This window comes from Nannospalax galili, unplaced genomic scaffold (assembly GCF_000622305.1).
Source record: "Nannospalax galili isolate Female #2095 unplaced genomic scaffold, S.galili_v1.0 scaffold1095, whole genome shotgun sequence".
NCBI classification, from domain to species: Eukaryota; Metazoa; Chordata; class Mammalia; order Rodentia; family Spalacidae; genus Nannospalax; species Nannospalax galili.
The window spans coordinates 66,350-79,463 of record NW_008336027.1 but is presented as its reverse complement, the minus strand read 5'-3'; the positions used below and the strand labels follow the sequence as shown (position 1 = coordinate 79,463).

General features: G+C 37.6%; 1 protein-coding gene across 1 annotated transcript; it reads right to left on the bottom strand.

Annotated features, from left to right (window-relative positions):
* Positions 1–365: 365 nt before the first annotated feature.
* Positions 366–9,871, bottom strand: LOC103732272 (cholesterol 7-alpha-monooxygenase). The gene is made up of 6 exons (XM_008830831.3): positions 9,738–9,871; positions 7,759–7,999; positions 6,395–6,981; positions 5,255–5,385; positions 3,327–3,502; positions 366–2,739 (listed from the first exon to the last, which is right to left on the bottom strand). The coding sequence occupies exons 1-6, from the start codon at positions 9,815–9,817 to the stop codon at positions 2,440–2,442; spliced, it is 1,515 nt and encodes a 504-aa protein (XP_008829053.1). The 5' UTR covers positions 9,818–9,871; the 3' UTR covers positions 366–2,439.
* Between the last annotated feature and the right edge of the window lie 3,243 nt (positions 9,872–13,114).

Here is a 13,114-nt window from a genome sequence, read left to right as displayed (position 1 = left end):
TGTCTCAGCAGGTAAAGGATTTGCAGTGCAAGTGTGAAGACAGAAGTTCTTATCCACAGCATCAATGTAAATTCTAGACAGGTGTGGTGACCTCCTGGCAATCCAAATACTCAGGAGGCAGAGAGAGGGAGACAGCAGGATAAGGTGGCTAGCTAGACTAGCTGATACAGCAAGCTCTGGGCTCAGGGAGAGACCCTGCCTTAATATATGAGGTAGAGAGCAATGGAGGAAGACACCCAACATTAACTTCTGTTCTCCAAACACATGTGCGCGTATGTGTACATGCACCTGTACAAATGTGCCCCCATACACATGAGAACACACATGCCAAAAGAAGTCATAGATATACTGCAAGGAAATGGATGTGCCATGTCCCAATAAAACTTTATTTAAGGATATATGAATCTGTATTTCATATGCTTTTCACATGACCCAAAATATTCTTTTGATTTATTTTCTAAGTGTTTAAAACATAAAAAAATATTCTTAGCTCTTAGGCTGCACAAAAGCAAGAGGGATACCTTTGGTGCACAGGTTATCAATTGCTAACCACCACTGAACAAGAATAAAGACCTGGAACAGAGTATCATAATGAAAACCATCATTTTGCATAATGAATATACACTTTTAAGAAGTTGTGGAAAGATGTATGAATGCATTCAGAGAGTCACAAAATCCATTTGGTAAACACATTAGAAGTGCAGTTCATTACAGGTTGTCTGAAACAGAATTTTGTTAATCCTCAGCCTCATCTAAACATGTTAGCTTTCTTGATATGGAAAATAACCTCCTCAAAAGAGGAAGAAGTATAGTGAACTCAAAGGTTTCTTGGAGTACCTAGAGAGAGTTCCAACCACAGCCTGGACAGCAGGCTTCAAAAAGAAAAAGAAAAGAACATATCCTCCTTAAGAGATAATTCCATGATAATATTAAGTGATCAGATTTTAAAAGTTTAAAAGTATATCAAGGACTATGAAAGTAGCTCACTATGTATTTATTAGAGTACTTGACTTGCCCCCTCCCACAAAGCATTTTAATGAATTTTATGTAATCTGAGAGTGAATTTTGAGTGAATGATTACTTTTAATATTATTAGTTGTTTGAAAATGTGAATATTTTGAATGAATCCAGAAAAATTACTGCAAGCTTATCAGTGGAAGAATAATTTAAACATTCTATTTCAAAAGTTAAAACACAAATATTAATGGATTCATTTCTGAAAGGTGAATAATTGCCAAGTGTTGCAAAATTTTCTTAATATTCATAAGAAAAGGATAAATATAATTTACATATAAATATATCGGTAAAAATAGCATAGTAGATAACTCTTAATAAAGTACTTTACCAAAGCATTATTGCACACAGTATTTAAACATAATACAGCTTTTAATTATTATTCTTTACAAGTTATTTAAGGGTAAAACATAAAATGTTCTTAAATAACAATGTCAAGCTGCACTTAATGAACTCTTTGTATTTCATAACTAAAGATTTTAAATAGTCATTCTCATAGCGTTTTAATTTAAAATTTCCCTTTTACACTGATGCATGTTTATGATTACAGGAAAAGTAAAAACTTTTTTGTTTTGGTTTGTTTGGATTTTTTTTTTAAGCAAGGTCTCACTATGTAGCCTGGCTGACCCAGAATCTCCAGTAGACCATGCTGGTCTCAAATTCACAGAGATCCGCCTGCCTCTGCCTCCTCAGTGCTGAAAGTAAATGTGTGCATCACCACACCTGACCAAAAAAAGGTGCCTTTTCAATCTCTGAAACAAATTCTTCTCCTTGGTATGGTACCAAATCTATATTTACAGAGATAAAGTAGTTGAAAATTGAAATGAGAGTTTCAAGCAACAATAAATTAAAACATAGAAGAAAAGTGTGGAAACTTCCCTTTCTGTTTCCAGGACACTAACACCATTTTAAATGTTCTGGTCATGGAGAAAGCCAAATAGTATTTCTTTTTTATGCAAAGATCTGATATGATCCTTTAAAATATTTTTATAATATGTTCTCACACCTGAAAAACCTCACTAGTCAAAATAATAGTTTCACTAAAACGTGAATTTAAATCCTTTTCATAATTAATGAGTGGTTTTCATTAAAGTAAAGCAATTTCCTTAGGAAAAAAAATCCTGCCAATTGGATTATCTTCATTTTAAGAATAAAAATAAAAGATATTTCTTCTGAAAGTAACGATGTTCAGGCCCTGGGCTATATGGACAGTCACTAACTGATGCAGGAAGAACGAAGTGTGGTACTCAAGGTGTTAGTTCTTTCCACTACCACAGTCAGAGCCTCTAGGGAGCATTGCTGAACAGAACCAGACCTACTCAGTCACTTCCATAGCCACTAACTGCATTTTTCCTAAAGGCCTGTTCAATGACAGTTCTTCATAGTCCAGTGACATCATCTAGTGTCCTCTTCTTCCAATCACACTCACAAATTTTTGAGTTTATACCTAAATTTGATATCATTTGATGGTGGCAAAATTCCCAAGCCAGCACGGGACTGATCTAGAGGGGGACTCGTCACATGACTCTCCACAAGCTCCAGCTCAAAGTACAAAAGCATCAGAATCAAAAATTGCTTGATTTCTTGGACAGCAAATAATCTTCCAGGACATATGGTAGCTCCTGATCCAAACGGCATGTAGTAATACTTTAACTTGATTCCATTGCTGTAGAAGGTAGTCTTTGCCTTCCGGTTTCCATCGAGGTATCGATCATATTTAAAAGTCTGCAATGAAAAGACAAAGAAAATAAACCTATAAGCTACCTTGATAGGAATACCTCTTTCTTGACCTGAAAGGTCCAAAGAGCAGTTTTCTTTTTTAATCCACTCCATCAGCAAGTTAACAAACTCTACGTTGAACCAGAGCCAAAATGGCGAGAGCTTATCAAGAACTGGTAGGGCTGAGATGCTTTGAAGGTGCCGCTTACTCTGCCTGGTGACTACTGGTCAGTCAGGCAGAAGTAACTACAAGGGTTCCAAGCAGAAACTGGAAGAATCGATACAGATACATTAATCTCCAATTCCATGGAGTTGCAAGAAGGTGCTTTTTAAGGAAAAAGAAAGGATGTAGTTTTATTATCATGACTGAAAATATAATTTATCTGAAATTACAGGATGAAAGTATCAGGGCTGAAAGTTAACAATTCATACCTCTATTCAAACTTTCCAAACTATGTGCATATTTCCTATAATAAAGGATACTAGCCCTGTGGTTACAATGATCAAATCAAAGCCACAGTAACAAATTCCTGCCTTATTTAGACCTGGGTGGATATCACCTGCATACAGAACTTTGATGAGCAGGTTCTTACCAAAGGGTCTGGGTATATTTGGGGATCCAAATGCATTAACTGTGGATAAAGAGCTATGATGTCATCTTTTCGGATGTTGTAGGAACCATCCTCAAGGTGCAGAGTGAAATCCTCCTTGGCTGTCCGGATGTTCAGGGAAGCACTGGACAGTCGTAGAGCCTCCTTGATGATGCTATCTAAACATTTCAAGAGAAAGGGGTGAAAGGGGAAGGGAGGGAGGGAGGAGGGGAGGGAGAGGGACATAAGAGAGAAAAGAAGAATTTGCATATTTAAAGGCTACATAATATAAAATCTGAAATATTTCTAGCAGGTTTTATACAGAGATAAATAAACTAGGAAGCCAACCAGATAAAAACTTTCCAAAGCTCTTTCTTTTACCTCTCTGCTGTTATCAGTGATTTAGTTATTTTGGAATATATATTTAACCTGATCATCTGATCTAATCTTTTGGTACAGATATATCATCTTGGCCACCAATGGGAACTAGATAAATATCTCTCATTTTATAAGACAGCACTGTTTTTTCTGAATGAAACTAAACAGCTAATGAAATTGGGGGGAAACTTTTAAATTCTATTTACCATTTTTGAGCTTAAATATACTGACCACACATTGATCTAGAAATGTTTCTCCAGGTATTCCATGAATCTGCCATTCAGTAATTTCAAGAACCCATTTTCACCCTTGCTATCTGATGTATAATGATGCCCTGCTGGCAGGTAAAGGCATGAAAGAAGAAAAGGAACCTGGAGAACAGCTGACGTCTATGAGAGGCCCAGCCTGACCTTCCAGCCTCTACCCTCCAACTACCTTGTTCCACGTGGTTGTGTATATCATCGTCAACCCTTAGCACTTTATTTACAAATGAGAAAAAGAAGGTCCTCAGAGACAAGTGACAGGTCCAAGTCTCCCATGACAGGCAGAGCTAGACCTAGATCCTAAGCTTCTTGCCTCCTGTCCCTTCCAATAATCTAAACTGTCCTTAAAATTGTATATTGGCTTACTTCCTTTGGAGAAAAGTATTTGAAAAGAAAGATTCTTTTTACTATAAACATTTAGCACATACATTTCCTCCAAATGTAGTAGAACAGAAAGAAGAAAAATCGAATCAGTTTTAGTCCCACCACCCAACCCACTTGTGGTTTCTCTACTTTTTCTTCAATATATATTTGTATTGAATTTTTGTGCATTTCATACAATACATCGTAATCATATTTAGACCCCCTTCCCTATCTGTACCCTCCCAAAACTCCCTCACTGGATTTCATGCATTCTGCCATATATGTTAAGGCCTATGGAGTCAAGTTTGTGTGCCCAGCTATCCCTCAGTGTGAGTTCACTCACTAGAGCCTGGTCAGCCCTATCTAGTATCCCCCCTTAAAGAAGACCAACTCTCCCTCACCCAGCAGTGACCAGCTGCCAATGGTTCCTCCGCTAAAGTTGGGGCTTCTTACCCATTTCCCCAGTTCTATGTGGGGTTTTTGTCTGGTTTGAGTTTACATGGGTCTTGTGCATGCTGTTGCCACCACTGTAAGTTTATATGAGGTTTCTTGATGGTACCTTGCTCATATTTGCTTCATGAAAATGCATGCTATGCTTACTTGAGCCCGAAGCTTAATGGCGAGAGGACTAACAAGGAGGTAAAGTGGCAACAGTTGAGCACAAAGTCCCACGTTAATGCTGCTGCTGGCTCCACCCTTCTATCCCGGGCATCAGCCTAACCTCTGACCCTTCTATCCCAGGCATCAGCCTAACCTCTGGGTCTCAGTTCTTTGCTTGCCATATAAAAATAGAAATTTCCCCAGCTACATATTTGTTCTGGGAATGCAAAATCCTTAGTACATTATTTAGAATGTCATATATGCATAACATGCATTGACCATTGTTACTAGAGACAAGGTGAATGAGACACATCATAGCAAGCACACCTAGGACTGGCAGGTCATTCAGTTGCATTTGATCCAAGTAAATGAGGTTTCCTTCAGCGCTGAGCTTCTGGCCAGCATTCTGCAATGCTTCATTCACTTCTTCAGAGGCTGCTTTCATTGCTTCAGGGTTCCTATGAAAAGGGAAAAGAAGACCAGAAAATATTTCCTTATTCACAGGTCTGCGAGTAAATAGGCAATGTCCATTTCTTTTAATGAGTTGTTCGCAATGCCAGGGAACCTGAGGAAAGGTCATCCCCATATACTCGCAATGCATTCTTCACTGGGCTGTCTTCAAATACTCAAGAAGGGGTATTAAAGGCGCCTAGCTTCATGAAAGTAAAATCCTAATCAGAACTCTATAAGGTCTAGACAGTCAAGTAATGAACAGAGTGATTCAAAAAAAATTACATTTAAGATACAATTAGACGTTATTAGCTAAATCCCAAATGGAAATTTGAATTTACTTTTAAAATTCATACCATGATTTCAGAAGAATAGGTTTTCCATTTCTATGATAATTTTGAACTATGAAATGAAGGATGCTTCTTTAGAGTGCGTGGAAATTTGTTGGAGCTAGAGTTTGAAATCTGTATTATGTAATTACAGTGAATTGAGTCTCAGAAATGTTTCACTCACAAGTATTTGTGTAACTATCATAGCATATAGCTACAACTGGACATATGATATTAAATTAATATTTCAACTTTGCTGTAGTGATGTGACTTTATTCCAGTGAGGCAGCAGTTATTGAGGAGAAACACGAAGGCACAAATCAATAAGGCAGAGCCCCTACACTGATCCCTGTCCAGAAGTCAACAATTATTTTAAATATTTTATTGATTATGAAGATTGGATTCATGGGTTTAATTTTGTATTAAGAGGAACATTATGGGGTTAAGAACAAATCTGGACCAGGGGATCTGAATTGATCAGGTACAGGCCCATCCGTAGCTTCTGGGCATCCCTTTCTGTAGGACTGTGTTTCTATAAAATACTGCTCATGTTTACATTAAACACATGTTAAACATGGGTATTAAGTATTATATTCTTGATTGAAGGCATAGAAAGTGCAGGGAGTCTTTCTGATTTTCAGTTAAAATTGTAATTTCAACCAGAATAAGAAAATAAGGTACTAGATACCTGATCATTTGAAATAAGCTCCAGAAGGTCGCAGGAATGGTGTTTGCTTGTGATGCCCAGAGGATAGCCAGGTGCGTCTTGGCCTTCTCCATGTCATCAAAGGTTGAGAGCGTGTCATTGAGAAACATGCGCAAGCGGATCAGTTCTGAGACCTGGTCCCTCCTGGAGAGGTTCTCATGCTTCAAGCCCTCAGCCAGCTTTTCCCGAGCTTTGTGAGCAGTCTTGAATAAGTGAATGGGAAGTCCTGCCACCAGTGCGGGAAAGACTTGGTCAAACTGCTTGAAGCTGTCAAGGATGTTTAGAATAAGCTCTCTTTGTGTGTCTTGCTTTGTAATATCTCTGCCAAACAGAGTTAAATAGCCAGCTTCAAACATCACTCGGTAGCAGAAAGCATACAACCCTTCTGTGACCCAGGAAGCACTCTTTGATTTAGGGAGGCCAGGAGGTCTCATGACTAATTGGAGGTTTTGCATCATGGCTTCCGAGAGCAAATTCAAGGCATCACCCTGAAGGGTTTTGGTGAAAGTGTTGGTGATGTTTTCAGTGGTATTTCCATCATCTGGGTCAATGCTTCTATGTCCAAATGCCTGACAGAGAGGAAAATACGTGAAAAGAGAAGGCAGTGGCAGTGTTAAACTTGAGTTAGGGCTAGGAAATGGCCTGCAGGTAGATTAGATGCATGAGTAACTCTCTTGCATTCCATAGTACGATGGCACATCATTTTCTAAAGGCATGGCTGAGTCATAGTCTTCAGTTAAGGTCAAGTTTAAATCCCAGGTTTTTTACTGAGACTTCTCTGAACTAGTTTGTCATTTCTTATTTCTTATGTTACTGCATTAATTTGATGTGATTTTGATCATTATTGCCTTTTTATTCTTGTAGATGCAGTTTAACTAGATTTCAAGCTACTTAGTAGCAAAAGCTATGTCTAATATTTTCTTGACAAAACTCAGGAAGGAGTGTTTGTTTTCTCTAGAACAGAGCTTCTTAGATAACATCTAAATGATGTTTAAATATATGGTCCGTTCCTTAATGAAATGAAACACTGGTAGGCATCGATGTGATAAAACATCAGCTGAATGTTAAGTTGACCAGCATTCATACTCTGAGTACTTACAGACACAGTTGGTGTGATGAGTTTTTACCTGTCTTATTCATACAGTGCCATCTGCTTGGTAAAGCACTCTGTGTGTGTGTGTGTGTGTGTGTGTGTGTGTCCTTAACAAATGACAAATCTATACTTACCTTGAATTTCTGATTTGATGTGTTACCTCTTCCTTATAATCTAATAACATTAGAACAACTAAATAGAGTGATATACTAATAATCTAGGAAGCAAACAGAATTCTGTATAAACTAGTTACCTTCGCAGAAGTGGTGTAGTGAAACTTTTTCCAATCAAAATACTTTCCATGACATAACACTTTGTGGTATGACAAGGAGTTTGTGATGAAGTGGACATATTTTCCCATTAGTTTGCAGGTGAAAACATGACCATGTTTCCTTTGATTTGCTCTCAGGAACTCAAGAGGATTGGCTCCAAATTTCAGAGCACAGCCCAGATATGGAATCAGCCCGTTCTCCAAAGGTGGTTCACCTACTTGCCTGTAAAACACAAAAGTTTGGCAGGTATGGAAAATTACATGTTTCATGTTTTTTTTATGCCAAGTTTAAAAATTTCTCCACTGACATCAATCTTCATATCTATAAGTTTATAAATACTTCGTTGATGGAATCCTTCTCTTTTACTAAATTGTGGATTTTTTGTGGTTTTTTTTTTTTTTTTTTTTTTGGTCTTTTTGAGACAGGGTCTCCCAGGCAGACCTCTACCTCTTGAGTGCTAGGATTAAAGGCAGGCGCCACCACGCCTGGCTAAATTGTTGATTTTTTAGCCTACTAACATGATACTCTGATGAAAAATGATTACTAACTCTACTCTCTCATCAAACCACCCAACAACCAGTCCACCAGTCCATCCACCCATTCATGCATATATATGTGCATACATATATTCAACAAGCTCTCGTTAACTGTTTATTATATCTGTATCTGATTTTTCCCAATGACAGGCTGAAATGGTCAATAAAGCCAACAAGATTCTTGCTCTCAGTGTTGAAGTGAACTATCTTTTACTGCTTATATACCTAAAATGTTTCGTTTTATGTCGTTGAAGATACGAAACACCAAATAACAGAAAGGGCTGCAGGATCAAAGTTTTCAAAATCATCACAGTAAAAATATATTGATGTTCTAGAGACTGGAGGTATGGCTGAATGGTAGAGCTCTTGCATGTACAAACCTGGGATTTGATTCCCAACTCTGAAAATGGGATGTCATTTTGACCAATGCTATTTGAAGAGCAGGGACTCTCACTTTAAAATTAGCTGATTATAAAATGAAATTGAGTAAGGTAAACACTGACAGGATCATCAACTATAATTCAATGATCTTTAATACTATCTTAAATGTTTCTATTATAAATTATAATCTTACTTATTTTCTAACATAAACTACTGTATTTCTTGCTAGAATAACTGAATGTAATTATTTTTACTTTCTTAGCATGAAGAAAAGTAGTTTAATTGAAACTGGAAACTATCAGGTCAAAATTAAAATAACTCGAAGGTCAAAGAAAATGTTCAGAGTCTGACAACACACAGCCACCTACCTAGCTGAAGACGTGCTGCTGTTTTTTCTCTCACTTTGATGTTGACAAAGCAGAGAAGATCTAAATGTCCTATGTTCAAATAAACTTTAAGCCAATCACAAGTTAAGTAAACTATGACTCTGAATCATTGTTTCTTGAACCAATTGTAAATAGATGATATATATCAATCAAACTGGTGCCATGTGCAAATAACAAAGTCCCCCAGTCACACCACTGATTAACATTAGAAAGAAAAATAAGAGAATGATGGGCTTGGGCTCTTACCCAGGCTTAGGCTGAGTCTATGCACACAAGCTAGCTTTAAAGAGAACCCTTATTTAGCCAGAGCATCTATTTAATCCATGTGATAGAATGAACATTTTCCATTGCAGAGTTCTGCTTTCCAATTGTATCCTTCCCAACTTTGGCTTCCTTTGTTCCCACATACACAAACACACACCAAAATCTTAGACATTTTCTTTCAGTTATGTTTAACAAGTGTCTGCATTGCTGTTGGTATATATGAATGCTCAAAAGGAAAGCTGTCACACATTTTGTCAGATTTAGTCAAACAGATACCACTTTAAATTAAAAATACAAATATGTAAGTCTTGCAAATAAAATTGTATAATAATGAAGGTAAACAATGCTAGATAAATTAGCTAAAAGACGAGTCAAATAAAACACTTTCCTTACCTTCTTCTTATTCCAAAGATAAGCCATAAGCAACAGCACACGACTACAGTAATCCCCCAGGTCAAAGAAATGGTTATCATTTTACAAATCCAAGAAAAATTCTCAAGACAGAGTTTGTGGTTAGAAAAGTGAAGCTGTCCCTGAACAGGAGCTCCAACTAGACTTTATATAGATGTAGGACCGTGATCTAATCACTTGAACTTGGCTGACCAGAGCAAACAACTAACCGTTTGTCTTTTTTTTTAGAAAAAAGAAAAAGTAGTATTAACTGGCCTTGAACTAAGTCCATAGTATCAGAAGAGGTTCCAAAATAAACAGAGACCTGCAATACTCGATAAGCTGAAGGTCTCTCCAGCATGTGCTGACATATGTTCAGACCTGGAGACAGCAGCCAATATTATGTTTGTATCAAAGATGCAAAGTATGATATAAAGAAAAGCATGCTTAAGCTTTCCGTTATGGTGATGGTTTTTAGTTTATTACTTTTGGAGAAGAAATGAATTTGACTGATTTTCTAGAAAGATGCAGTAACCAAATTCAAAAGAAAGAAAACTGGGTGAAACTTTCTTGCTCGATTCTTTAGAGTGTTTACAAAGTCACATGTATTTTTACACGAACCATAAAATATTACTTACCCAACATCATCAAAAAAGGAAATTTGGGGCTGGAGAGCTGGCTCAGTCGTTAAGAGCGCTGGCTACTCTTGCACAGGACCTGGGTTCAGTTCTTAGCACCCACATGGCAACTAATAACTGTCTGTACCTCCAGTTCCAGAGGATCTGCCACTCTCTTCTGGCCTCTGTGGGTACCAGGCACACATGTGGTACATACACATACATGCAGGCAAGATGTTCATACATATAGAATATAAGTAAGTGAACCTTCAAAGGAAAAAAAAAATGTCTAGCACTGCATCTTCCCAGTAAACACAGCTCATTTTGAGCATACAACCCTTATCAATCATTATTTAAAATTAAAATATATTTTACTTCAAATCATTTTAAGACTAAAACATTTTTTGGCAGAAAAGTGAATATGAATTCATAATTTGCCTCTAATGCTACTTGCAGTCAGAAGTAACTACTGTAAACTGTCTGGTATATGTCCTCGGGAACATTATTTAGCATAATCTTTTAGTCTGTGCTGGGCATTGAACTGAGGGCCTCACTCTTCCTGTGCAAGCACTAGTTACACCCTAGCTCCCTATTTAGCATAAGCATTAATTGAACATTTATTATATTCAAGGGGCTCTTCCAAGACATTCTAGTTTCAGGTATTAACAATATATGGAAGTTCCCTATTTTTATGAAGATTCTGTTTTGACTGGGGAGACTAGTGATAAAATATATTATGGATAAAAATCAAATAAGGTACAGAGAGCTATTGAGGGATGAGGGCATCCTTAGATATGCTGGTTAGATAGGGTCTTCCTGAGGAGATGACGTCTGAGATTGAATGGCAAGAAGGAACCACTCGTTTGACATTTAGAAGGAAAAACATTCCAGGAAAAGGGAAAACTGCAAAGGCCATGTTTCCAAGCCAACCAAGAACATGATATGCTAAAAAACAGAATAAAGGTAGATATATAGGAGCAGAGTAAATGGGGGCAGGAGCCATTAAAAGACAAAAAGAGAAGTAAAAGGTAGCTCCTGCAGCAATGCTTGGGAATGGAGAGAGGGTCTTGGAAGGCAATGGGCCAGTACACTGCTGACAGTGTCAAGTTGTCAACTGACTGTGAGAGTCTGAGACTGAGGAGAAAGGAGAGCATCGGAGATACAAATGTCAAGCTGTCCGCATTGAACTGGTATTTGAAGCCAAGAGGCATCTGAGATCACCTAGCACTGAAGCAGAGCAGTGTAACCCAGGCCACTGCGCACTTCATTAGCAGTGCCAGTCTGACAGGGGAAGAAAAAAGGGACGCACACATATAGGTGTGGTGTATTTATGTGTGAGGTATATTTATGTGTGTCATTGTTATTGTACTTAGAAATCTGCTGAATAAAGTTATTCTACTGAATAACTTATTCAGCCAATTCCCCATTGATGTACATTTGAGTTCTTTCTAGTTTTCACTATAGACTCATACATTTATGTGATAATTTTTCTTGCCTTCCTAAACAGAGACCACAAATCTTTCATTGCATGATTTATGGTAGTAATCATTAACATCAATCGCTATATGGTAGGACACAGCTTTTCTCAGAATCTATTTAGAGTTCTTAATGTTTTGTGCACATTAAGTATATTTAGACTTTTTATAAAAGTTCTTTTCATACAGCTTTTGAAGAACCTAACCCTTATGTATCGAATCACAGCAGAGTGACACTCAGAAAAAGAACACTTCTCTAATAGCTAAACAAATTAACTTTCCAGAGTCACTTCTCTGATAAACCACAGCAGACAAAAAACAGACAAGAAAAGCCACAGGTAGCCTTTAGTTCACAACTTCCTGGGAACCTATAGTTGTGTGGGGATAAACAGGTTTCAGAATGGTAAGGAAAAGTGCCTCACAAGCTCACAAAGCTTGCTTAGGTCTTGTCTTCACCCACTCTTAGAACAATGCAAATTTTCCAAATGGGGCCTGCTTGGTGGTCATCTTGGTTTCCTTTACCTGCCCTGTTCCTTTCTTTTTAGTCCCTCACTTATAATACCCTTCTCTATATCAAAATCCCAAGAGAACACCTGGAGACACACAAACACACAAGAGTAGAGATCTAAAGATTCAAATTTGTGCATTTTTGTTACACACAGCTTATGACTTTTCTTCTAAAAATGCCCTACTTGATGCTGTTTTGTGTCCACAAATGGTATCTATCAAATGGCCTCTAATCTGGGGGTGGAAATTCAGATGCTTATTATAGCTGTCAAAACTATTAACAGACTGTAAGGAAATACTTAAACAATGTCCCAATAAGTACAGTGCAAAAAGTCTCATGCATGGATTTAATGACATTTCGTTCTGTTTATAGCATAGGACTAATACACTGAGGTATTAACTAATTTCTGCTCAGTGCTCAACTTTTTTTTTTTACCTCATTTTCTTTGTTCCTTTATGTTTCAACTGGTAAAATTTTATTAATTCTCTCTCAACCTCTTCTCTCTCTCTCTCTCTCTCTCTCTCACACACACACACACACACACACACACACACTCACACACACACATACACACACACACACTGAACACCTATTGCATGCCAGGCACTGAGTCAGCACTAGGGACACAGGGACACAGTGTAAACATAACATAGCTGTGGCCATGGCCTGTGAAGTTTCCACTGCAGCAGAGAAAAGGGCAGGTGCCCTGAAGAAGACAAGGCTATCACTGCCAGAAGTCCTAGCGTGACAAACTGAGTTTATTTCAGGTCTACCTCTATA